Source organism: Peromyscus californicus, unplaced genomic scaffold, assembly GCF_007827085.1.
Source record: "Peromyscus californicus insignis strain IS unplaced genomic scaffold, ASM782708v3 Scaffold_9__1_contigs__length_137607984, whole genome shotgun sequence".
NCBI classification, from domain to species: domain Eukaryota; kingdom Metazoa; phylum Chordata; class Mammalia; order Rodentia; family Cricetidae; genus Peromyscus; species Peromyscus californicus.
In genome coordinates, this window is record NW_026294617.1 from 102,699,204 (window position 1) to 102,726,747 (window position 27,544).

Sequence of the window (27,544 nt, forward strand, 5' to 3'; positions counted from 1 at the left end):
TTTTTATCCAAGTTAGGTTGCTATTAACAATAGTTTAAAAATTAACTATATTATAATATAAAATAGACTAGACACTCAGGATAATAACAAACATTTTAATAGATCCCTCCCATTTACTTATGTTAGTCCAAGCTATATTTAAAAATAGATAGCATTCTTATTCAAAAGCAAGACAGATTTAGCCATCATATTATCTGTTGCATATGTTTATAGTAGGTACAGTGACAGATGCCTGCAGTACCAGCACTCTGAGGCAGGGTTGCTATGACTTCAAGATCAGCCTGGGCTAAATATGGAGTTTGAGGCCACCCTAGTGCACAAATAAATAAACCAAATGAAAGCATGTATTTATTATCACACCACCTATCCTAAGTATGGTATAAAATATGTGAATACATATTGGTGTTAGAGGTTATTTTTATTAGAACCACTGGTAACATATCAATCATTTGCTACATGTCTACACATAGCTAACTCCACCATCAGCTGTGTATCCTTTGTGTTTTTGGAACCAGGATTGGAGAATGATGGCAAGAATTGGAAGGTATTTTTGTTTTTCATCTTGAATAACGTAGCAGGAAAATAGTGTTTCAAATTAAACTTTCAAATACCTATTATCTAGAGAATTCCTCTGTGGTTCCAGGCATATTTAGTAGCACTTTTAGTGGACAATCAGATCTCAAATCATGCCAGAGGTCTGTGAGTTTTGTCATCATAGCTCAAGACCCTTAAAGTCGGCCACAAAATTCTAAAGCTCTCATGGTGCATCCATGTATGTGTAGAATGTTTTATTAAGATGAGCATAGAAAGTGTGCTTTGTGTGCTCAAGAAACATTTTGGAATTAATTACAGTTAAAGATGAATTTAATGACAAAATAATACATGTAACTAATAACTGATTATCATGCCACTAAAAACATTTATAATCAGCATGTGAGCAAGAAATGTTTCTAGAGATGAAATAAGAGAGAGCAATCAGGCAAGTTTTGACTGTCTTCATAGTGGCAGATGTTACAGTAAGTCCACCCTGTACTGAAAAAGAAATAGAGAGACTTCCATGAATAAGAGCAGATATAGTCATCCCAATGATGCATAACAGCATTTGAGAGTTGAAGAGGTGGCTGCTTGAGAGCCCTGAAGTCTTAAAGGCATAAAATATAAACTGAACTTTATTCATAAGAATATACATTTCAGATGGCCAACAGAAAATGATCTCAGTGGCATCCTTGGAAGGTTCTTGTTTCATAATAACATATCAGGACATTTTTTTTAATTTTAATCTTATTTTTTTATTTTTTTATTTTATTTATATATTTTTCTCTCTTTTTACCCCACAGGTCCTTTGGATATATATTATGGCTTCCAGTTTAGTGTTTTTATGCGATTCCAGAATGTGAGAACGAGTGGGTCTCTGCATCTGTATCTGTTTCCTGTGCTTTTTCTTGGGCTCTTTTCCTTCTTTTTTTTTTTTGTCCTATTCAGATGTGTTAGCTTTTGTTTTATCTTCTTTTATTCTAATCCTTTAGAAACCAGTTGTCTTTTCTAATGAGAAACAGAAGAGGGGTGGATCTGGTTGGGAGGGGAAGTGGGGAGGAACTGGGAGGAGTAGAGGGGAAACTTGTCAGGATATATTATGTGAGAAAAATATCTATTTTCAATAAAAGGAAATTACACATGCATACTTTTAAAAAATCTTTCTATATTTATTTATCTTTGAGTTTCTCTTCCTGGATGTGTGTATATATAGCATATGTGTACCTGGTGTCTTTGAGAACAGAAATGAGGGTCAGATGCTCTAGAATTGGAATTATAAGTAGCTATGTGCCACCACAGGGTTCTGAATTGGAACCTATGTCCTCTGAAATATCTGCAAGTTTTCTTACCCACTAAAACAATTCAGAATATAGTTTTGTTAACAAAAGTTACTTAATAGGTACTTTTAATTTTAAGCAAGAAAAAAAATTCCCAAGTTAGTATAGTATTATATTTATCAAGAGTGTAATTTTCTTAACATATTTAAAGGGTTCTATAATATAATAAATTGATCTTGATCTGAGGATCTTTTGAGACAGCACATCTCAGAACAAGGGAAAATGTACCCCTTGTACAGATCATTTTCAGACAGCTAAGTGATTGTGTGAATGACTCTATAGTATCATATTTCTTTTGCTTTGCACTGAACAATTAATACTAAGCCATATTCCAAGAGAAGTTGGTACAGCCTCTGAAAACACCTCTGCCCCAAGCAGTAGACAGTCACTTAATGATTCAACTTTGTTTCCTAAAATACTGTTTCACATATTTGAGCAGGTGGGATGGGTGCTACTCTCTGAGAGATTAAAGAAACAGTAAACTACATCAACTTTAAGATTTTTTTCCTGCCAATTATCTCCATTATATTAATGTCATTAACAACCTTCAAAAATATGTGTAATACAGTGTTCCTTAAGCACTTTTATAGTATTATCCGGCTTCACAGACCCTCTAACTTATGAAACACAGCTGGTAGAGCCTAATTTCTTGCTAGAGTTTTGTTTCATTGCCTAACTTTTTATGTACAATTGTCCCTGTCAGTCCATATAGGCAACAATTTAAGTTCCATATCTCCAACCAACTCCAAAGATGGTGACTGGATTGTATCTTCTCTGGAGTGTCCATATATAGTAGGCATACATCACTCTCCTTCATGGAAGCTGAAATTTGCAAAGATGTAAATTACATATTAAAGTTCTTGCCCAACACACAAAGGACCCTAACCCAGGACACTCCAGCTCCTCACGGTAATGTCTGGTGCTTTTGGAGATACTCAGTGCCTACTGTCACATAATAATAGACAGGCTTTGTTTTTTTAGTTGTGTGTGTATGCTTTCTTTCTCTCCCTGTTTGATTTATTATTCCTGAAGCTGCCTCTTAGTTCATTAAGTTTTCACTAACCATCCCAAGAAAAATCTTAGCTATAAACCAGTGCAATCTTAGTATGAATTGATTATTTATTCAACTATTATTGTACTTGGAAAAGTAATACCACCAATTTGTTAATGTGTTATTTAAAAATTCTTAGTAAATTAGTCATATTGCAAATGATAACCTCTAAAGTTACAATATATTTATATTTTTACAATTCAAGGTATTTTAGGCCATGGTGAAAACTTGGAGTAAAAAATTTTAGAGTTAATTAAATACTAGGATTAAAGATAAGTCTTGGTAGAATCAACTTTAGAAAGGAGAATGCTAAGGACTTAAATAGTACTATTTCAAAGGTCATAGTGAATTTGCATTTCGTTCAAGTTTACTTATTTGATTCAAATTTATAATCAGTCATATAGGTAACTGGGTTTTGAAATTTTCCCAAAGGGCTGTGTTTCAATGGTTTGGTCCTCAGCTTATGTTCCTGTGAGCTAGTGTAAGCTTTAAAGGATGAGTTGTTCAGAAAAAGGGAGTTGGACTTTAGTTCTTTTCCATATCTTTCTTTGATTTTATCCTCCAGGAAGGACAGCTACTATGTACTGTATCACTAGAGACCTATGTTACCAGGCCAACAATCCACAGATTTAACCTCTAAAAGCATGGCTAAAATAATTTCTTCATAGAAGCTGATTATTGTAGATGCTTTGTCACAGTTATGGCTGAGCAATATTAACTGGAAAGAAGGAAACAAATTCAGAGAGGGAAGCTTTGTGATAGTTTGAATGACCTGGGTAAACTAAAGATAAGGGTACAGATGAGAGGAAACTGAGTCTTGTAGTCACTGGGTACAATCCCACCATTATAACACAAATCTTAAAGGATCTTATTACTAAAAAACCTGAGAGCCAGGTACTGGGGTGAATTCTGAAATATCAGAGAAGCAGAACAAGCCACAGGTAACCTCACCTCGCCAACTTCTCAGCCTGTTTTCTCAACTGGAAGCCTCTGAGTCCTCATCTGAATGGATCTCAGCTGAACTGCTGTTAAAAGCTTAAAAGCTTAAAAACCTCTAGTTCCTGGTCTTCACGCCTTATATACCTTTTTGCTTCGTGTCATCACTTCCTGGGATTAAAGGTGTGTGTCTTTCCCAGGCAAGACAGGAGATCTCAAGTGCTGGGATTAAAGGTGTGTGTCACCATGCCTGGCTGTTTCCAGTGTGGCCTCGAACTCACAGAGATCTGGATCTCTGTCTCCCAAGTGATAGGATTAAAGGTGTGTGCTACTGTTTTTTTCTGGCCTCTATGACTAATCTAGTAGCTGTTCTGTTCTCTGACACTCAGATAAGTTTATTAGGGTGCACAATGTATCAACCACACACCATTTTCATTGAATTACTGGTCCTAGAGAGAGGAGAGAAAAGAGACGTAGAAGAACACCTAGCATACTTTTGAAATGACCAAGAATTCTGTGAGCACAAACTTGAATTTGAGACTCTCCAGTAACCAAGTTTAGGGTGTATGACAAACCCAATTGCACCTAATACAAAGGGCTTCAAAGACACATGGAGTGTTTCACTGATACAATCAGACAAAATTCACCACACTATAAATGTACTTCAAATTTAATGATTTATATAACCTTCCTATGTTCTTTGATAATCATGCAGAAAATGGAAACTTTATTCATATGTGATATGAGTTAATGTTATTTTACAAGGTCAAATCAGCTTTCAGATATTATCTTCTCTTTGCCAGTATGGTAACCTAGTGTGATATTTGACCTTCCATTATTCTAAAACGGTATCTTGTGCTATGAAAACATTCCTCAAAATCATTAAGTATATAGTTTCTCTCTGAAATATAGCTTCCAGTCCCTGGCCCAAAAAAAAAAATGTAAAAGTAAAGACTTAAAACTCTTTCCTATTAGAGTTGTGTGTGGAGGTTTCCACAGTGCACTCATGGTCTTTGGGGAAGACATTTGGGAAATGGGAGTGGAAGTATTGATTTTTTTCTTAAAAGGCTTCCCAACTTTTCCCTACTTCACTGAGAGTCAGAAACTGAATCATCTATGAAACTATGGCCCACTCTACTATCCACACCAGTCCAGCAGCAGTCACACTATTTGATGTTTTCATTTTTTTCCATCTGCAGTGCCTCAAACAGAAGCCCCATTTTTATTATCTTTTGTTGGTACTACTACCAAAGCCTCCTGAATGGTTTTGTCTTCTTCCTGTTTTCCTGCCTACTAGAAGCCTATGTTAACCAGACCAATTAGCCATGGACTTTAACCTCTAAAACCATGACCAAAAAAAAATGTCTTCGTAAACGATGATTATTATTACTATTTTTGTGTGTGTGTGGATGCTTTGTTACAGTTCTGACAGAGTAATATTAACAGGAAAGATAGAAACAGGTTCAAAGGTGGAAACCAGTTCCTATTCAGCAAGTCCCAAAAGGACTCACACAAAACTATGAATCACATTTTCTGTGATGTAGAGAACATGTTAATATGATCACATGGTTTTTAATGACGTTGAAAATAGTTCTATGTCTGGAGCAAATTCCCATGTCCCTCATTTGGACATGTTTATACTGCTATTATGACCTCAAGTAAATGACCAGTCTTTCAAAGACATTTTCATTAATCTATTGCCTACTCTGACATGTAGGCATTTTATGTTTCTTAAAACATTAGCATACACCAAAACTCTTTCCAATTAAATAATTATTTTATTGATTTGTAACATGTATAAATGCAAATTTGTCAGGTTTGTTTGTCAAGTATTTGTAGTGAGCCTTATTTTATCCATTTATAAAATAGAGTTAACAATGGAATCATTGGTGGACATATAATGGGATAATACAAATAGTGTGATTTACATTACCAAATGCAGGGAAAGCTCAGTAGTGTTGAATGTTACGGTTTTGTTCTCTACCGCATCCTTCACACACAGAAGATTGCCCAAAGCACAGCAAGAGCATTGTCTGCCTGCAAGAAAGGAGAGGAGGGGTGTGGAGAGAGGAGCAGGGAAATGAGGAGCTCAGATACCTGATTTCTGGTAACTTAGCTCAGAGAAAAGATAGGATGAGAACACTTCAAAGACAAGTGAAAAGAAGAAATTGTAAGTAGATTTTTGACTCAGAAGGTTTTGTTCAGATTAATCTTAATACTGCCAAAGGAGCCAGACAACCTGAATGTCACCCCTACAAGAGCCCCCCACATTTCGGTCAGTATCATCATCAGATATTTATTTGTTTAACGTTAATTAATCCATCCATTACACAGAGGTAAATTGTTCAACAGCACATTGTTTAGGATATATGATGTGGTTATTTACTACAGATAACTTTGGTAGAGTTATAAACTCATCACATAGGTTTCCTCTTTGATAAGCAGTAAGTTTGTTTAAAAAATAAATCAACCATAAAGAGAAAATATAGATTAATTTTAAGGGAGAAGGAAAGATAAAGAGAGTCAGGGATATTCGAAACCAAACTTCAAAACCTTCATACTCCTTTTATAAGGAAGCTTTATTACCCATCATTTGTATATCTAGTCTTTGAACCAGATGTATATGGAATTGACTACTTTCAAACCTTGTGACCACACAAACACCTTAATGCAACCTCAGGTTCTGAAGGTTACATTGAGTACTATGGAAGTGTGCTCAATTTTATCCCTGTTGTTCTGAATGAATCAATCTTTCATGAAGCAATTTCTCTATCTGGAAAATATCAGTATAACTAATTTAGATGGAGGATTCCAAAAAACCTGATTTTAAGCATATTTTTAAGATAAGAGATACCATTTTATTTAGTTGTTGGTTATAACAAAAATGATATGAAATATAAATATAAATAATGTCACCTCAGAGCATTTTATTTTGAATGATGAGCAGTTAAATTGGTTAGGGTAGCTTATGCCTACAATCCCAGAACTTGAGAGTTTGTAAGGCAAGAAGGTTGTAAGTAGAATAGATATTCCAAAGCAAACAGAAAAATGCCCATGAGCCTTCAACTCTACATAAAAAAAAAAAAAAAACTACAGGCAACTAAAGAATACTGGGTATGGGAGAGGTAGAAAACCACCCTAGGGAAAAGCACACCAAGTGGTTATCCAATACCAAATGGTCACACTGAAAACATACAAGTAACCTTATACAAACTGAGCAAATTATATCTGGGACTCCGTGTGTGTGTGTGTGTGTGTGTGTGTGTGTGTGTGTGTGTGTGTGTGTGTGTGTGTGTGTTAACAATTAATGAAGCCGGGCAGTGGTGGCACACACCTTTAATCCCAGCACTCAGGAAGCAGAACCAGGCGAATCTCTGTGAGTTCGAGGCCAGCCTGGGCTACCAAGTGAGTTCCAGGAAAGGCGCAAAGCTACACAGAGAAACCCTGTCTCGAAAAACCAAAAAAAATAAAAATAAAAATAATGAAAAAAGTGGCTGTGAATGAGCAAGAAGGGGTATATGGCCCTTTGGCTCAGCCACCAACTCCCTCAAGCACTCCCTGGGAATCCACTGGCCACTGTGGCCAGGAAAAAATGTTGGCAATCTTCTTTCTCCTTCCTCTCCTCCAATTCCAGTTTCCCAGTCTTGCTCCCACCTTTGTAGCAGAAAATCTGCTGTGACCTCTCCTTCATGTCTGCTTCCATTCTCAGGGGTATATGCAGACCCAAGTGGCACACCCAATTTTTTGTTCCCTCCTATCAACCTTCCCAATTCCCTTCTCTCCCAGCCAATCCCTCTTTCTTAGTGTCAGCTCCCAATACTTAGAAACAAATTTTACACAAGACCCCCAGTAGCCACACCTGAAATGATCTCAGGATCTTTCTTTATCAGGCGAGCCACAGCCTCCACACTCCTAAGGACAGGAGAGAGCAACAGAAACCAAGGAATGGAATACCTATCCAATGAACACAAGACTGGATATCAGCACCAAGAATTATAATCACTCCAAACCCGATGCCTAGACACTGGCATAAAAACAACAGTCAATAACAGACAAGACAGTATGTCTCCACTTAAGCCTAACAACCCACTATAGTAGGCCTTTGGATATGCAAGATAACTGAAGCATAAGACAAGTACTCAAAATAATTATTAGGAATACAATCAAGGACCTTCAAGAGCACAGAAATAAATCCATTAATGAAATCTATAAATAGCCAAATAATGAGTGTGATCAGACAAAAACTGTTTAAGACATGAAAGTGGTAATGGAATCAATAAAGAAAACCCAAACTGAGGGAAAATTTGAAATGAAACACTTAGGAATTCAGGCAAGTATCTGAGAGGCAACAGAATACAAGACATGAGGCAATGAATACAAGATAGAAAAAACTGATATCTTGGTAAAAAAAATGTTAAATCTTAAAGAATCAAGGCATGAAACATCCAGGAAATCTAGAATACTAGGGAAAATATGAGTTCTACTAATATTAGAAATAGAGGAAGGAGAGGAAACTCAGGTCAAAGGCACAGAAAATTATTTTCAACAAATTCATAGAAGAAAATTTCCCCAACCTAATAAAAAAGGATGATTTTCAAGATTCAAGAAGCATACAGAACACCAAAGGAACTGGATCAGAAAACCAACTCCTCACAGCATATTATAATCAAAACACTAAATGTATAAAACAAAGAAAGAATACTAAATGATTCAAGGGAAATGACCAAATAAAATATGAAGGCACATTTGTGAGAATAATACTTGACTTTTCAATGGAGACACTAGAAGCCAGAAGGGCCTGGATGAATGTTCCACAAATTTTAAGAGACCACAGATAACAGCCCAATCACTATACCCAGAACAACCTTCAGTCTCAATAGATGAAGAAAGAAAAACATCCAACCATAAAACCAAATTTACTTAGAATCTAATGACAAATACAGCTCTATAAAATATGCTAGAAGGAAACCATCAGTCTGAAGAGGTTAATCTCATCCAGCAAGGAATAAATAACCTCAGACAAGCAAATCAAAAGAATTTGGGTAAAACCTATACCACAACAACATTATTAATAGGGATCAACAAACATTGCTCATTGATAAGTTTCAATATCAATGGTCTGAATTCCCCAATAAAAAGACACAGATTAACAGAACAGATCAAAAAACAGGATCCAACCTTCTGCTGAATCCAAGAAACAGACCTTGACATCACAGATAGGAAATATTCAAAGCAAAGGGACCTAAGAAACAAGCCCACGCTGGGTGGTGGTGGTGGCGGCGGCGGCGGCGGCGGCGGCAGTGGCGCCTTAAATCCCAGCACTTGGGAGGCAGAGGTGGGCAGGTCTCTGTGAGTTCAAGGCCAGCCTGGGCTACAGAGTGAGTTCCAGGAAAGGCTCCAAAGCTACACAGAGAAACCCTGCCCCATCCACAAAAAAAGCCTGTGTAGCCTTTTTAATATCTGACAAAATAGACTTCAGATCAAAACTACTCAGAAGAAATGGAGAAGGATATTACATACTCATTAAAGGAAAAACCCACCAAAAGGATATTGCAATTCTAAACATCTATACACCAAACACAAGAGCACCCAAATTCGTAAAAGAAACACTGCTACAGCTAAAAGCACATACTGACCCACGCTCAGTAATAGTGGTTGACTTCAGTACCCAAATCTCACCCATAGACAGATCATCCAGACAAAAACTAAACAGAAAAATGCTGGATCTAAAGGATGTCATAGACCAAATTAGCCTAACTGAAATTTTCAGAACATTTCACCCCGATACTAAAGAATACGCCCTCTTCTCAGTAACTCATAGAACTTTTTCACAAACTTGCCACATACTGGGAAAAAGGGAAACCTCAATAGATATAAAAAAATTAAAATAACACCTTGCATCCTCTTTGATTGCCATGGATTAAATCTGGATAGAAACAACAGAGAGCTTACAAATTTATGGAAATTGAACAGCCCACTGATGAGTGGAAAATGGGTCAAGATAGAAATTATGAATGAAATTAAAAACTTTTTAAAAATTGAATGTAAATGAAAACACAACTACCCAAACTTATGGGACACAATGAAAGTGATTCTTTTTTTGTTGTTGTTTGTTTGTTTGTTTGTTTTTCGAGACATGGTTTCTCTGTGTAGTTTTGGTGTCTGTCCTGGATCTCGTTCTGTAGACTAGGCTGGCCTTGAACTCACAGAGATCCACCTGGCTCTGCCACACAAGTGCTAGGATTAAAGTCAAGCTCCACCACTACCCTGCTTATGAAAGTGGTTCTAAGAGGCAAGTTCATAGCACTAATTGTCCACATAAAAATAATTGGAGAGATCTCATATTAGTAACTTAATAGCACTTCTGAAAGTTCTAGGGGAAAAAAGTAGAAGAAATAAATCTAAAAGGTGTAGGCAGTAAGAAATATCAAACTAGGGCCTGAAATCAATGAAACAGAAACAAAAAAATTTTTAAAAAGACAATATAAAGTTACAATAAAACAGAGTTTGTTCTTTAAGCAAAAAGAAATTGACAAGAGAAACAGACAATATTGACAAAACTTTAGCCAAATTAACTAAAAGTCAGATAAAGAAAATACAATTAACAAAATTAGAGATGAAAAGTGGGACATAACAGACACCAAGGATATTCAGAGTATCATAAGAGCATACTTTAAAAACCTGTTTTCCACCAAATTGGAAAATCTGAAAGAAGTGGATAATTTTCTTCATACATACCACCTACTGTCAAGAAAAGATAAGCAATTTAAGCAGACCTATAACCACAAGTAAAGTAGAAGAAATAATTAAAAGTCTACAAACCAAACAAGGGCCAGAATTACATGGATTTAATGCAGAATTCTACTAGACTTTTAAAAAAGAATTGATGCCAAAGCTCCTCCAATTATTACACAAAGTAGAAACATAAGGAACATTGCCCAATTCTTTTTAGAAGGTCACAGTAACCCTGAAGCCTAAGGTATATTAAGACCCAGCAAAGAAAAAAAAATAAATTTCCCTTTTGAACATAAATGCAAAGTTCTCAATAAAATGTTGCAAACTGAATCCAACAACAGGCAAAAACCATCAACCAGCATGATCAATCAGGCTTCATGCCATACATGCAGGGATGGTTCAACATATATAAATCGATAAATGCAATCCCCAGGTGAAAGAAAAAACAACACATGTTCATCTCAATAGATACAAAAATGTCTATGGAAAATTGCAACACCACTTCATGAAAAAAGTTATGGAGAGTTTAGGGATACAAGGGAGATATCTCAAAATAATAGAGCCAATTTGCAGCAAGCCCACAACCAACATCAATCTAAATGCAGACAAGCTCAAAGCATTTTCACTAAAATCAGAAGCAAGACAAGGTTGTTCACTCTCTCCATACCTATGCAATATAGTACTAGAAGTTTTAGCTATAGCAATAAGTCAACTGAAGGATATCTGGGGGATACAAATACCAAGGGAAGAAATCAAATTGTCCTTATTCACAGATGATATGATTGTATACTTAAGTGACTCTAAAAATTCTATCTGGAAAATTATACAGCTGATAAACACTTTTAGCAAAGTAGAAGACACAATATTAACACACAAAAATCAGTAGCCTTCTTATATACAAACAGACTGAAAATGAAATCGGGAAAACAACACCTATCACAATAGCTTCAAACAATATAAAATATCTTGGGTTAGCTCTAACCAAGCATGTGAAAAACTTGAATGATAAAAATTTTAAGACGTTGAAGAAAGAAACTGTAGAAGATCTCAAAAGATGGAAGGATATTCCATGTTCATTTCAGTAAGATTAATATAGTAAAAATGGCATTGTGTCTAAGCAGAGATTCAATGCAATCCCCATAAAAATTCCAAAACAATTCTTCATTCTACACAGATTTTTTCAAAGGACAATTCTCAGCTTCACACAAAAAAATAGGATAGCTGAAACCATCTTAAACAATGAAAGAACTGCTGAAGGTATCACCATCCCTGATCTTAAATCTTACTGCAGAGGTATAATAATAAAAACAACATGATAATGACATAAAACTGGCACACTGATAAATAAAATTGAATTGAAGACCCAGAAAGAGTAGGGGAACACTCATCTATTGCTGGTGGGAATATAAACTTGTATAGCCACTACAGAAAACAGTGTGGTGATTCCTCATGAAGATAAAAATGGATCTACTTCAAGATCTAGCTATAGCACTCTATACCATATTCCCAAAGGACACTTCATCCTACTGTAGAGATATTACCCAACTATGTTCATTGCTGCTTTATTCATAACAGTCAAAAATTGGAAACATACTAAATATTTGTCAATGGATGAATGGATAAAGAAAATGTAGTATATTTACACAATGTCATATTACTTGGCTGTTTAAAATGAAATTTGCAAGAAATTGGATGGAGCTTGGAAAAAAAAAAGAGATCATCTTGAGTGAGGTAATCCAGTTACAGAAATACAAATATGTAATGTATTTGCTTATATGTGGATTTTAGCTGTTAATTCTTTGATGAGCAAGCTACAATCTGTATAACCATAGGAGTTACATATTGAGTAAGGGAATGGGTGTTGGGGTGAGGGATCTCCCTAGGAAGGAGAAATAGAATAGATAGCTATGGCTGGACACAGAAGGACAGGAATAGGAGGATTAAATGGGGAGGAAGAGGTAAGAGGGGTACAAGGGAGGAAATATGGGGAAGAACTGATAAAACTAAAGACAATTTGTGGAGCCATATCGAAACAGTACAGTAGAGGCACCATAAAACATGTACATGTATAAAGGCAATCTGAATGAAATTCTCACACAACAGGGGAGACATAGCCCCAGCAGGACATATCCTGTTGCCAAATGGAGCTTCTACTGCCAGGAAAGTTATGTCTAATTGAGTCATTGGACAAAGGGGCTCCATGAGAACCCCAAACAATCTAGGCTTGGTTTTGCTCCACAAACTGACAGTAAGTTCCTATCACTGGAGACAACACCAATACAACTAATTGAACATGCAGAAGTTGAGCTGGAACTGGTGCCTATCTGGAATCTTCCCCTTGAGCGACTAGTGTTCATGGTACTGGAAGATCCTCTGTACCCTACCAAAGGAGAAAGGTAAACATCAACTCAGTTACAAAGTCTCTGATCTACAATGATGACCTGCCTACAAGATACACTTGTGTAATAGTGGCACAAAGCTTGTAGGGGTAACCAACCAACATTTTGTTTGACTTAAAGCCCACTAGATGAGATAGAACTTACACCTGAAAATGTTCATGTGGTATAGAACCAATAATCAGATTGGCCAAGGACCTAGAGGAAAATCAGATACTACTGTTCTGCTATAGGAGCATGGCCATAAAATGAACCCTAGTGACATTTTTGTATGCTCATAAATCAGACTTTTTTTTTTTTGCTCAGCCATCATCAAAGCTTCTTCTTGCAGTAAATGGGAACAAATACAGAGACTCCAGAGCTGGAAAATGTACAGACAGTGAGAAACCTTGGAACTCTACGTCCTAAATGGGGTATCTCATATATTTGGTTGTGAGCCTAGCCTTTAATGGCTGAGCCATCTTTCCAGCACTAAATGGGGGTATCTATCAAACCCCTCCCCTCAAGGCTCAGGAAACCTTGTGAAAGAGAGGGTAGAAAGATTGTAAGAGCCAAAGGGGATAGAGGACACTAAGGAAGCAAGGCCTTCTAGACACAACAGGACTGGATGCACTTACGATCTCACAGAGACTGTGGCAGTATGCACAAGGCCTACATGGATCTGATTTAGATGGGACCCCAGTGCTGGAAGGAAAAGTGGACACAAGCCCCTATCCCTTACCCAGAAGCTATGTCTAATTGATAACCACTGGCAAATGAAAAAAATCAGTTTTTTCTGGTGGAGTCTCACTAGGGAATCTCAGAGGAGTTGATTGAGGGAAAACAATGATCAGAACACATTGTATGAAAAGACATCTATTTTCAACAAAAGAAAGAAAAAAGGGAGATATAGGAGGGTTCAAAGAGAGGAAGGGAAGAAAGAGAAGGGAGAAAGTTGTAGTTAAAATATAATACTAAAAAGAAAAAAAAGGAAGGAAGGAAGGAAGGAAGGAAGGAAGGAAGGAAGGAAGGAAGGAAGGAGAGAGGGGACTAGGAGAAAGGTAGCAAGAGTATCCTGGCAGAACAAGGAATGAATGAAACAAGTTTAATTCCATAAGAATAGATCGAAGTGCATATATGGACATCGATGCCTTGTTAATTAAATGCACTTAGCAAAAGGAGTAGATTCATATAAAGGCCTAAATATAAGAACTAAATGACACATAGTGCCATATATAATGCACTTATACTCATTGCTTCCTGGACTTCATTGAACTCTCCTTGACACTATTAAAATTGTTCAAACCAGAATCCATAGGCTGTTCTGAACCTAGTTGTGCAGTGAGCAGAAGGCAAGCTTGGGAGCAGGAACTGAACTAGCATCCTGGTGGTCATTTCACACAACCGACTTGAGACTTTCTCTACTTTTAGAAGATATGTGATGTTCTACACGTCTGTATCCAGTAACAGGCATCTAAATCAGGAGTTCATCCTGACCTCCAGAACTGACAGTCTTAACACTCTAATTGAGAAAATGCTATGAAAAATTAAGTTTGAATTTCATCTGTCTCTTTTCAAGTACCTACTTTAAGGACAAAAGTCAACTTTTTTTATTAATATTGAAGAATTCATTATGAGATATTAAATAAGCAAAAGTAATAATGTCAATTTCAATAATGAGCAAATGTGTTTTCTAAGGAAATTACATACTTATTACTTTTAATGTCCTATCAAGTCCTTTAGTGAGTTCCTTATAAATGGAAGAAGGATACAATTTAAAGCCAGATGTATTGTTTTATATGGATTAAAAGCTATTATCAACTGTTTTATTTTACATCTACTTTCAAGTTAAGTTCCCCTACGTATTAAGATGTGAAAGCATACTTATACCTACATGTTATTTCACTTTTACTTTTACTGTGCTTCACTTTTTACTTTATTCTCACATTGAAATATATCATTTCCAGATTATTAATAACTTTTTTCAAAAACCTAGGGCTGATTTTAGAAGTTTCCTCATGCTTCATCTGCTCTTAACTTCATATATTGTTTTTGTTCTGATCTTGCTTCTAGCATTTCACATGTTTCCTATTTTCAAGTTACTTTTTATTTTTCAACTCCTCTGTAATTTTCAAAGCTTGGCACTTTTGTTTTTCAAACTTATTTTAGATAGTTATGTTTAAATTTTAATTGATATTAAAAATATATTCATTGTTGTATTTCATCACGGAAAAACACAGAAACTTACTTCCTCTGGTTTGGGAAAACCAAGGAGTATTTACTTAGCATAAAGCAAGATGATAAATGGGCGTCTTTGACATTTCCGTCTGAGTCCATTTGCATTATTCTCATAGCATTTGTCTTTTTACACCCATGTTCATCATGACATGCATTAGGATTCTAGGCCTGCACAATTCTACTTCTTTCATCAACAGAAATGTCAGTGTGGTTCTACAGGTTTAAGTAGTTCCAGGATAAGAGTGTTCATGTCCCCTGGCCTCTGTTCCTCCCTTACTCAAGTTAAAATACATTGCTGTACAACTTTGATCTTATACGATAGGCTGGTAAAATGTAACATTTTGTCTATACTGTTCTGATACAACATTTGGCTGATCTATGTTTATCATTTTGACATTGAAAAAATGTTACAAACAGAATAAATGGAATGAATCCTATTTATTGTCATGCATTAACATGTGCTTTTATCTGACTGAATATAATTCACATGCACAAAATTACATTTTCCAACAAAGGATACAGAAAAATGACTAAGATTTGATCAACCTGAACACTCTTATTGACTAGAGAGGGAAATAAGATACAAAGTACATATAATAAAGCAGAAAATTATGCAAATTTTAAGAAAATAATTTAGAAACAATCTCTAGGAGATGAAGAAAGGAAAAGTTTTGAAGCATTAAAGGTTGTTGATTGAAGAAAGATGGCATTTGGATAGAGATTTAATGAATGGATGGCTTTTTGAATGGGTATTGGGAGGAAGGGTGGCTTCCCAAGCAGAATGAAGAGTGAGAAAGACATAGAGACACATAAAAGGCAGTTCAGTGGTGGTTCAGTTTAAGGATTATCTGGTGAAGTAGGGAATGAAGAGATGCATGTAGCCTAATGAGATATTTAAAGATGCCAGGGATTTATGATTGATAGAAAAGACTGACATCTCTAGAATTTATTGAATTTCTTTATTGACCACTATTTATTGAAGCCATATTGTGTAGCAAACAATTTTTGCAGGTCCCCTATGATGTAATCTTAAAATAATTTTATTACGTAAGTGTTCTCTATTCCATTTTATAGATATAAGAAAAAATAAAGAACTAAATTGACTGATAAAACTTGAATCATTAATAGAATAGCTTCCCTGAGCCAAGTTTCCAATGCACTTCCTGTGTCAGAAGCCTAGCATGATTATAGAGAGGAGTGAATAGAAGAAGCTGAAAATGGACAGTGGAAACATTGCTGTTCTCTAAAATCTTTTTAAAACCCAAGAGAAAGGTGATGGGAGCTGGCTGGGTAAGGTTGAGTCATGTAGTTTTGTTTCCTTATTAGATTGTTCCCTCCAAAAGCACCTAATGAGCAGGTGTGTAGGAAAATATTCTATAAAACTTCCTTCAAAGCACAATCTCAACTTTTATGAAGAGGTGTAATTACACACATGTGACTGTCAGTATCCATATCCTCTTTTCTCTGTCTGCTTCCTCCTTCTTCCTCTCTCTCCTGCTCCTTCTCCTTTGCTCCCCCCATCCTTTTTCCTTCTCCACCACCACCTCTGTCATCAGTAAGGTCTGAAGCTATGTGGTTCCTGCTTATTACTCTCAATACAATAGTAAGCCCTTATTTAATCAAAGTGATGATGGATGCATGTAGAATTATGAATGACTTTAGGAACTCAGTGGAAAAAACAATGAGTGGATAGGATTGGAGAGGAAGGAAATAAAAAAACAAATGTGTATTTCAAAATATGGGATCACAAGGACTGAACATTGAGTAGGGGGGACAAAAAGGCACCCACTAAGAGAAAAAAATGCACAATTTTGTTTTAAAGGCTTTATTCCATAGCATTGAACAATAACTTCAGCAAGTTTCATGAATTTTGACAACACCCTCTTTTTTTTTTATTGAAAATAGAATACTCTCTCATACTATACATCCCAACCACAGTTTCCCTCACTCCACTCCTCCTAGCCTCCCCCCTCCAACTCTCCTCTCCCACAAATCCACTCCCCCTCCATTTTCTTTTCAGAAAAGAGCAGGCCTCCAAAATACAACAGCCCAACAGGACAAAAAAAAAAAAAGATACAATAAGACAAGGCAGTTAACTCTGCAGCTCACACATGATTGAGCCTATATGATAATGAGTATTCAAAGACAGGTAATACTTGGGGGACACTCACCAACCTAAGACAGAGTGCCTGTGTGACCTAGGCAGGCGTCTCCATGATGGGTGAGGTGACCTGCTGACCTCCCATGCAACCTATGTCAGAAGCTCATTTATTAGTAAAAGGGGGACCTGTAGGGTCCTGGCCCCCATTTTGGGTAACTGTTGCCTTGCTTGCTGACTTTGACCTTGATATCCTCCCTATGCTAATTCCCTCCCAGGTTTCACCCTCCTGAATGCTTAAGGGAAGTTCCTTGTCTGTGTATCCTGCATAATGGGCAGTAACAGCTTAGATGCAAGATTGTAAAACATGGGTAGCAAACTTCTGCCCTCTAGGGTTCTCCCATTGTGCTGTAAGCCTGTATTTAAGACCTCCTCCCTCCTTCAATAAACGGCATTCAGCATTAAAAAAAATAATAATAATAAAAGACAAGGCAAAAGTCTTGAGGCTGGACAGCAACTCAGTAGGAGACAGAGTCTCAAGAGCAGGCAAAAGAGTCTGAGATACATCTGCTACTACTTTTAGGAGTCTCACAAAAACACCAATCTAACAGCCATTATATATAAACAGAGGACCTGGTGCAGACCCATGCAGGCCCCGTGCATGCTGCTTCAGTCTCTGTGAGCCCATGCAAGCATTGCTTAGTTGATCTGTATGCCATGTTCTCCTGCTGTCTCCACTCCTCTGACTCCTGAAGTCTTTCTTTCTTCTTCCTCTGGGTTTCTCCAATCTCTGGGTGGAGGGACTCAATGACCCAACAAATATGGATAGCTCCACTTTAGTCTCCCTCTTTCTCTCTCTCTCTCTCTCTCTCTCTCTCTCTCTCTCTCTCTCTCTCTCTCTCTCTCTCTTCCTGTCTCTGTCTTTCTCTCTCTACAATATCTGGTTGTGGGTGTCTGCATCCATTCCCATCTGCTGCAGGAGGAAGCTTCTCTTATGATGACTAGACAACAGATTGATCTGTGAGAACAGCAGAATATCATTAGAAATCATTTCTTTAAGTTTTTAAGACTATTCATGTTTGGTTCTACACTAGCTTTGGGCTGTCCTTTCTCCAATTTTTGGCCATCCAAGCAGTGTCAGGCATGAGCTCCCTCTTGTGAAGTGGGCCTCAAGTTATTGGACAACATCCTCTTTTTAATATTTACTTAAGTCTTATTGCATCTTGTTTTACCATGTTCAGCTGATACTCTGGGAGGCCTGCTCTTTTCTGAAGAAAGACAGAGGAGACAAGGCTCTGTGGGCAGGGAAGGTAGGATCTGGTAGGACTAGAAGGAAGGGAAATTGCAGTCTGGATGTATTGAAAACGAAAAATAAAACCAATCATGTTCAAAACTTGTTAAAATTCACTAAAACTAGTTAGTTTAGCTTCCCGGAAGTGTGTTTTGTTTGTTTGTTTGGTTTAGTTTGGATTTTTATGTTTTTCCTGTTTGTTTCTTTGTTTGTTCTTTGTTTTGATAACCTTAAAATAAGATTGGTCATGATTGTTTCCACCATAAATATGGTCTTGGATAACCACTGACTGTCGTATTTTATTAGTATCTGTTTAGTCACTGTTCCTCCCTCCCTCCCTTTCTCCTTCCCTTCTCCCCACCTTCCTTCTTTTCATCCATGCTTCTTCTCCTCTCTTACATTAATGTCGGGTTCTTCAGGACCTCTCAAACAGTCCTGAATAGGGAAGTGAGGCTTGAGAAAAGAACAGATAGAAAAAAAATAGAGACATAAAAGAAAAGACAGAAACACAGGATAGGTTCGAGAAGGCTCTCCATCAATACCGCAGCAGCCCCAAGTTTATTTCTCACTGCCTTTTTATACAGAAGCAAGGAGGGCAAAAGACCTCCCACTCTCAAGGACACCATAGTTCAAGGAACAAACAAGAATAAACACCTCCTAATTCTCAAGACATCTTGTGACCATGCCTTTGGCCAAACATCCTGTTATCCAGCCTTGAGGAGACATCTGGTAACCATTCTTTTGGCCAAACATCCTGTTATCCAGCCTTAAGGAGCAAAGACAAGCTTGAGCTCTCTGACCTTGAGTCAAGTTGGAATCAAGCCACAAACTGGAGTCACTATGGGCTCCCACACATTAAAATCAAACAACTTAGAATAGTAAGGACCATAAAAAAATGTTTGAAACCAAAAACTTTTTCATCATGACTCATGCCAAGCAAACAATCTAAACATTGGCTCTTTTTTCACCCTAACAGATGGATCCAGTAGCCAAGAAGTATTGAAATTAATAGTACCAATTTTCTACCAGAATAAAGTTCTCTTGTAAAATCTAATGGAAAATAGGATAAGAGCTCTCAATCAATAAATTGATAACCATGCCAATAAGAAAAAAAAAAGTGTATTGGAGAGTTCCAAATTCTGCTATGTATGTTAAGATGGGGTGACAGAACTGGAGGATTGATAGAATGAATAATTCTGGCTAATTACTGCCAATGTGTACTTATCTTACCTACAAGTGGGAAGTCATAATAGTGTAATTCAAAAATCTAGGAATTAAGGAAATGTTTGCTATATTGGGATAATAGAGAATGCTTCTTTGTGGAGTTAGCAACATATTCCATATTTATTCCTATATGGTTTATTTTTTTGGAACTGCAAGCAATGCCTTGTAAATGTATATTGCTTATCTGTTTATGAAGTAAAAAATAAAGCTTTCACTTTAATACTTTTACCTTAAAAATCATGGGAGCGGTAACATGGTCACATAATGAAATGTAGTGCAAATAAAAGTTCTGCCCTGTTCCTTAGTAACATACATAGAACTTGTCTATAGCAACAATTCTGAAAGTTTCCCCATGGAAAGGAAATGTAATAATCTGAAATTCAAGAAATGCCTCATACAAAATGAAAAATGATTTCAAGGCTGTGCAGTTGGAGAATTGGCTCTCAGTGATGCATAATGTGCTCAGGACTTAACTGTTTCACAGTTCTGTGACCTTCAATAAAATAACATCCGTAATAATTACAATAGCTGTAATATGAATACACAATTGATGCCCATCAGACACCACAACTCAGCAAAGCTCTTATTGTTTCTCTCATGCCCACACATTTGTGAAAGGGGCATCCCAAACTTCATATTTATTTTTCTAAAATTATGTTAATTTCTTATTTATTTCAGGCATTACTAGAGACTCAAAATTTACTGCGCACTCAGGTTGCAAATTTTACCTTCAACCTTGGATTTTCAGGGAAGTTTTACCACACAGGTAAGAAGTAGCTTTGTGTTCCTCAGGCAACTACATATAAATAGGATAGAGAACTTTAAATGTTCCATAAGTAGTAGACACAGGATGTCTATATTGATTATGGAGGATGGGAAACTTGGGTGCACTGTATGAGTAGCTAGATCCAAACATCAAAGAGTTTGTTTACTTGGCAAAAACTTCTAAATTCAAAGGCAAAAGAGGTAGAGCATTGACTTTAGAACTCTGTAAGAGGATCCATCATTATTATGCCAAGTGTGACTGTGCGTTCTTTTGTCTGTGTCATGTAGGCAAATGCACAGTGTAGAAACAAAAATGACAGCAGCACCACTAAGATGAACAGAACTGGGCAGAATCTTTGGCCATCAAATGGTTGAGAGATAAATACTTTGGTATATATTATTTTAATGGGATATGGGTTTTATAGGCTCAAAGAAATGCAGTCGACTCTAAAGGTCATCTTGTTGATTTACCTTCCTGTAAAAAATTTTTTCCTAAAATTATTTTTACTTAATAGAGCTGATATCTATTAAAATCCTCACAATCAGTCACGCATTTTCCCCCACCTCTGTCCAATTATCTTTCTGTTTATTCCCAGCCCCTCAACAAGACTCTCAAAACAGGCTTGGTGTTTACATACTTTATGTTCTCCTGTGTCTTACTTCTTTGCACCCTCACGTTCAGATTTTGACTTTTATCTTGAGAATATTAGTATTGTGCCATGTTACATTAGAGTACAGAGAACTATGTTCATAAAATTTATTGTCTTACACTGATAGAGAAATGGTAGTGAATTATGTGTTGGGGCCTCTGTAGAGAGGACATTCAAGATCTGTACCTATGTGTGCATTAGGCTGTAAGTTAAATGCTTTGTTTAAGATGTTAAATTGTAGGTTCATAGCATCTTAGAGGAAACATATGGTCATCTTTATGCACTTACGCAGCTTATTGACTCATTAACAATATTCCATCAAAGGTAGCCTGTAATCATCCTTGGGGCAGCTTGTTTACTCAAGGAGTCTGTCTAACGCAAAATTCAGTATGGTTTATTAGGAGAGTAAAGTAGAAATGGCTTGTTTTTTTTCCTGATGTATGTTAGTTAAACTTTTTGTTCTACTTTGAAATATTTAAATTTGTTTAAAGTAGTAGAAGGGAAATTAGTACTTAACTAGTTGATAAATCAAATGATTGTATATCTTAAAGGGCATTTGAAGAGAGATTGGATCATCATCTCTTCACAGGTGAGGCAATTCTAGCTTATGATTTTTAAAATCACCATGATTTTGCAAATCTTCTTCAAAAGTCTCCTTAAGAAATGAGTTCAGCCTTAAGAAGCTCTGACTATAAAGTCATAAAGCAGATAACTGTAATGGCTGTGTCTGCTCATGCAGGGGAATAAAGCTATGGGATTACTTGGAGTTCATATACAAACAGTACAATTTTGTCTTAAATAGCTTCCTACTGTAAGCAAATCCATTCTCTTGGATATCTAGATAGCCACCTCAGTTTTTATGCCCTTCTCATATTTAGACATATTAAACCTGCCAGGCAAGTTCAGAGTTAGTGTTGATAGAAGTTATGGGACTTCTCATTTCTTCTTTATCATCCTGGGCATGTGTAAAGTACACATACATTAGGAAATAAACAGGACAGTTTTTGTTAATATTTTAAAAAAATTTACTAAACTACTCCCCCAAAGACACATTTAATTATATCTTTTAAACAGACTTCATTGACTCTGAATTGGAACTAGCATAGCCAAAAAAGGGAAAGAAAAAAGAAAAAGATGAAGAAATGACTATGATGAAGAAATATTCCATAATGTGATGCTACAGTGATAGGTCACTTAGCAAATAGGACATACGTATGTATAAATACATAAATCTTAAGAAATTAATTTTCTACACATAAATATATTTTATTTGACTGCTCTGTTGTGTGTCTAAAGGGGTAATAAAAAATAATTTTTCAAGAGTGTAATCATATTATGTTGAGTTCATATCAATGCCTTTAAGCTTCAGACATTTCCTCAAGTGCTGAATGCTGTGATATCCTCTATCATAAAGGCATACCTCATCTCTGGCTAGTCATAATTCTATCGGAGATTTAACCTTATAGAAAAGCAGGTTGAAAGCCAAGGAAGTTCATTTCTTCTGTGTGCTTGTGGCTGTGATGTGCAACCATTTTTTCCCAGGATGGTCTGATTTCCCAGTACATGAGGATACTGATTGATAGGCTTCATTATTCTGAAGACATTTAATCTCATGTTTCTAGTATAGTAGTGACTACTGCTGCATGGGTTAGACTTCGTCATTTCTTTGTATTTGTCATGTGTTCTTCCCTATCCACCTCTCTGACCTTCAAGTTAAAGCCAATCTCACCCCAAAATGACAAATTACAAAACCTTTCCTGAAAATTATTCGTCTATCAGTGGCAGATTGAAAGAGGTACACGTAGCGCGGATCAAAAAGAAAAAAATTAATGAAAGTGGGAAATTTAGGATGAATTTTTTTTTAGTCTGAAAATGTTTACATCTTAATTGAAAATACATCATGAAAGCTCCACCAAATGGAAACCCCACCCCTGAGTAAGGCCACCTTCTGGGAGAGCTGTGCATTTTAGTTTTCACTGGACATGATTTCTAGTGAGCATTATTGCTGTTATTATAATTTAATAACCAATTAGACCTAATCCAATCAATAATTGTCATGAATAATGTTTGGAAATTGGTTAAAATCGTTTTCCCAGGTTGTCACTTTTACTCCCTAAAAATTGACTTCGTTAAATATGTGTTAACTTCAAAGATAAAAGAAGGGAAATGGCTGTCTTAGTTTTGTGATTTTTTTTTTTACTCTTCCATATACACTGTGGATTAAAAGACCAGACATTAGAGACAGATGGGTTGTGTTGAAATCAGGCTTTGACATTTTACCAACTATATAAACATACACAAACTATGTAACCTTTCTATGCCTCAGTTTCCACATCTAAAAAAGATGGTAATATTACCTCCCATACATGTAGTTTAAGTGCTCATTATTAGTAATTTTGGAAGTATTTTGTATGAGAATAAAGGTCTATGGAATACTAATTTAAATCTGTTTTCTAATTTGGGGATAGTAGGTATCTTTTAATATACATTTATTCACTAACAAGGATCATCACGTGGTTATTATAGATGGTTTTTGTTAGGTTTCAAACCTGGAACCAATGACTCAGGTGTGTACTTAACACCTGTATCCCTCAGTCCCTACCTATTACAGGATCCTCTTGACTAGTGTAACCCACCCCCTACTCTAAACTTCTCCAGCCCAGGGGGCTGGGCTGCTCTTCCTTATATAATCCAACCATTTTGGTTACCTGCCCTCTGTACATATGAGCCTCCTGGCCGCTGCTCCGTGACCCCTACCCTTCCCTCCCTTCCCAACTCCCCTCTCTTCACTTGGCTCCTTCTAATCATGGCTACTCTGAGCTCTCCCAGATGTGTCTACCTCTGGCTATGCATGCCCACAGATATTTAATCAGCTGTCTCCTCCACCATAACTAAGAGCACTCTTTTTCCTTTTCCTTTTCATTTTTTTTCATTCATCTATATATTCACCTATGGGAGGTCATACTAGGTATTGAATAAAAGAAAAATTTTTTAAAAATATGTCTTCACATTTAGAAATTAGAATATTTCATGCATCATGAGCATATTTTTGTGTAAAAGAGATGAAACAGCCAATGGAATATTTTGAATCTTGTTTTACTCTTACAACTTTACCTTTAATCTGTTAATCTATAGTCCAAATCTTGCTAAAAAGCATTGTTTATTGGGTCCAGGGCTGTAGATTAGTTGTAGAGCACTTGCCTTGTGTTCAGAGTTCAACCCTTAGTAATGAAAAAGACAAAATCAAAAACCGTATGTGGACAGATTGAAAGAGCTTTCGGAAGCATGTCATTGTCTCAAAGCAACAGTCCAGCAAAATTGGTGACAAGAAAATAAACCTTTTGTAAACTTTACTCTGACTTAAAATGTATGCTCTAGGAAACAAAAAAAGGTTAAAAAAAAAGGATCATATTTTTAAAAGTATAAAACCTACTTTATTTTATATTAATGATCATTTAGACATAATTTTGGCTTAGTTTAGGTGTAATTGGAACACAGCCAGTTTAATACCTTTAACTGATATCTATATGGTCATCATGAACTACAAATAACATTTTAGTCTAACTTAAGCATACATCAGTATTGAAAAAGTATGTGCTTTGACTGCCAAAATATAGCATTTTCACTTATAATGGAAATTACTTAAAATTCTACTGTGTTCTACCAGCATGACTTGCTATCATATTTTTCATTAAACTATACAGAGTGTCAAGGGTCAGCCTCATGTGGCTTTGGATTATATGACCAGCATAAAATAAGAGAACGATTGGCAGAAATTAATCTAGGATATTTAAAAAGGAAGAAGCTTAAAAAATGTCACTTGCAAACTTGCCTAGAAATTTTGTCAATTAGCATAACCTCTGATACAAAATTGCTGATATTTTATGATCAGCCATTCAACTGTTTATATCAATATTCTACAAATTGAGCAATTGACCTTGTTCCTGGTCAAGGAAGCATTCTGTGCTTCCTGCCACACACAATAACGATCAGTAGAGCTGAAAGGGAATGAAATATTTCCTAAACCCTCTACGCTCAGAGAAAAACAGTCTGGTTTTATTTGATGGAAGAAAGCAATTCTTTCATCACTTGTGACATAAGTGACTCTTTCAAATGCATAGCTCAGTCTGTTTAATTATGGAGATAAGAAACACCTGTGGCATAAGTATTTCACCAGTGGAAATGGTAAATGATTCTTAGCTTGGATTTCAACATTAGATGGTCTTAATACACAAACATAAGTCAATGACCTTGGAGTCTGATACCAACAGTTTTAGACAACTTATGGAAATTATGAATGTTGTCTACCCATCTCATTCACAGAATTTCATAAATTTCTAAACTTCATTAACCCTGTATGATATGAAGCTGCTAAGGTCATTCATTGACTGTTTTTAAGAAGGCAGAATTAAATCATTTTAGTAGTCATTGTTCTAGGAAAGTAGCATGCTACAGTAGAGCTTAATGGATCCAATGTTTGCTTTTAAAAGGTGTGATCTATGCAGGCTGAATCTTTAAGAATGTGTAAAAATATGTCAATTAAAAGCAAAGCAATTAAACATCAGCTGGCTTGATTTTCAGGAGATGTTTGTAGTGTACACACTTCTGTCTGGAAGACACAATGTGGAGTGCTTTCATCAATTGATCGCATTGACTCATTACTAAGACCTTATGGCAAAAGTATTTGCATCCTTGTTTTAAACCAGGAAACTGGGACTCAGAATTATATCTCTTCAAAATCAAACAGTTAATTTTATAGAAAAGAAGGGACTCTCTTCTGGGAACTGAATCCAAACTGCCTTACCCACTTCATATCATTTTTTCCATGACTGAGGACATCTTTTTTATGGAACATGCAAATGGAACATTTTAAGAAACATTTAAAATAAAATTAATATGTAGTCCCTTAATTTAATAAATAGCAAAAAATTAAACACCCACCTATTAAATATATTGTATTATGAAAGAATAAACCAAACAAAAGCACACTGGAAGCCAGAACATTTTTAGATTTCTTATATAGTTTAGTATTTTGAGAATATATAACGATGATTGCATGACTAAATTCATAACGCTTTAAAAATTTGTCTAAATTTTATTAAATTATGTAAAATACATAGAGTTCTATATAGCAAAAATCTTTCTGAAGAGCTGCAATATGATAATTGATTATTAAATACACCTAGAAATACTTTTGTTTTTCTTTCAGCTGTAGTATCACAGTGCTCTTCACATGCATTGGACTGGAAACTGCTCATAAAATGAGAAAGATGTACTCATTTTCAACTAATTCTCAAATCAGGTTACTTTTAGAAATAATTATAAGATTCATTGTTAAGGTTTTATGAAATTCTTAGGGTTTATATAACCTTTATTATAAAACATAAATAAAAAAATCTTGTGTTAAAATTGGAGTTCTATGTGAATAGCATTAACTTGAACTATAAAGAAACAACAGTACTTACAGAACAACTGTTCAGTTTTAAATTAAGAAGAATTTAAATTTAAATTAAAGAAGAATCCAAAGGTAGTTCCCACTGGTTTGTTCTACAGGATAACTTTGTAGTTGTTCTATTTCTATTTTATTTTATTTTGCCTGTATAGATCGCTTGTATTTTCCACATTCCTTCAATAAGTTCATGACGTTTTCATAATTAAAAGGACTAAACAAAATTTATCAAAATATCTACTGAGTTTCGTACACACATACAAAATATTTGAGAAAAAGAAGTGATCCTCTCTAATCAAATTCCTTGTATACAGTAAGAAATAGTGAATTATATGTGTTTGTGTGTGTGTGTGTGTGTGTGTGTGTGTGTGTGTGTGTGCTTATTGTTTATTCCAGCATGTGCTCACAATTCTAAACACCATCAGTAGTGAGTAGTCTTAAACTGCCACTTTGATTAGCAGTACCCATCACACCATACTCATGCCCCTCGTCTCAGATGTAACCTTGACTAAACTCATTCTTGTCTGTTTAGAGAATATCGTGAAGAATTAAATAAATCTTGCAAAAACAAGGTCATCATTGAAGCCATTGTCGCTAATGTTTTGCAGGAACTGAAGAGGAAGATAAAGGAGATGACCTTCTGCTGCAGTCTGTGGATGAGTTCTGGTGGTTCCCTCACATGTGGAGCCACATGCAGCCCCACCTCTTCCGTAATGAGTCATCGTTAGTAGAGCAGATGATTCTCAACAAAGAATTTGCCCTGGTGAGTAGATTTGATTGTGGCATTTCTACTCTATGGGTTGTGATCTAATAACAGCTTCTGAAAATAATGGACTGAGGTGAATCCCATAGAAATAGAAT

At 36.0% G+C, this 27,544-nt stretch overlaps 1 protein-coding gene across 3 annotated transcripts in view; it reads left to right on the forward strand.

Moving 5' to 3' along the window:
- Ndst4 (N-deacetylase and N-sulfotransferase 4) overlaps positions 1-27,544 on the forward strand; it is a 329,647-nt gene that overhangs the window by 129,063 nt on the left and 173,040 nt on the right. For 2 of the 3 annotated variants that reach the window (XM_052730558.1, XM_052730557.1), the window contains exons 3-4: positions 20,498-20,585; positions 27,292-27,446. In XM_052730558.1, the coding sequence (XP_052586518.1) occupies positions 20,498-20,585; positions 27,292-27,446 (243 nt within the window). The remainder of the gene's footprint in view (positions 1-20,497; positions 20,586-27,291; positions 27,447-27,544) is intronic. The other variant, XM_052730559.1, reaches the window with a different exon arrangement.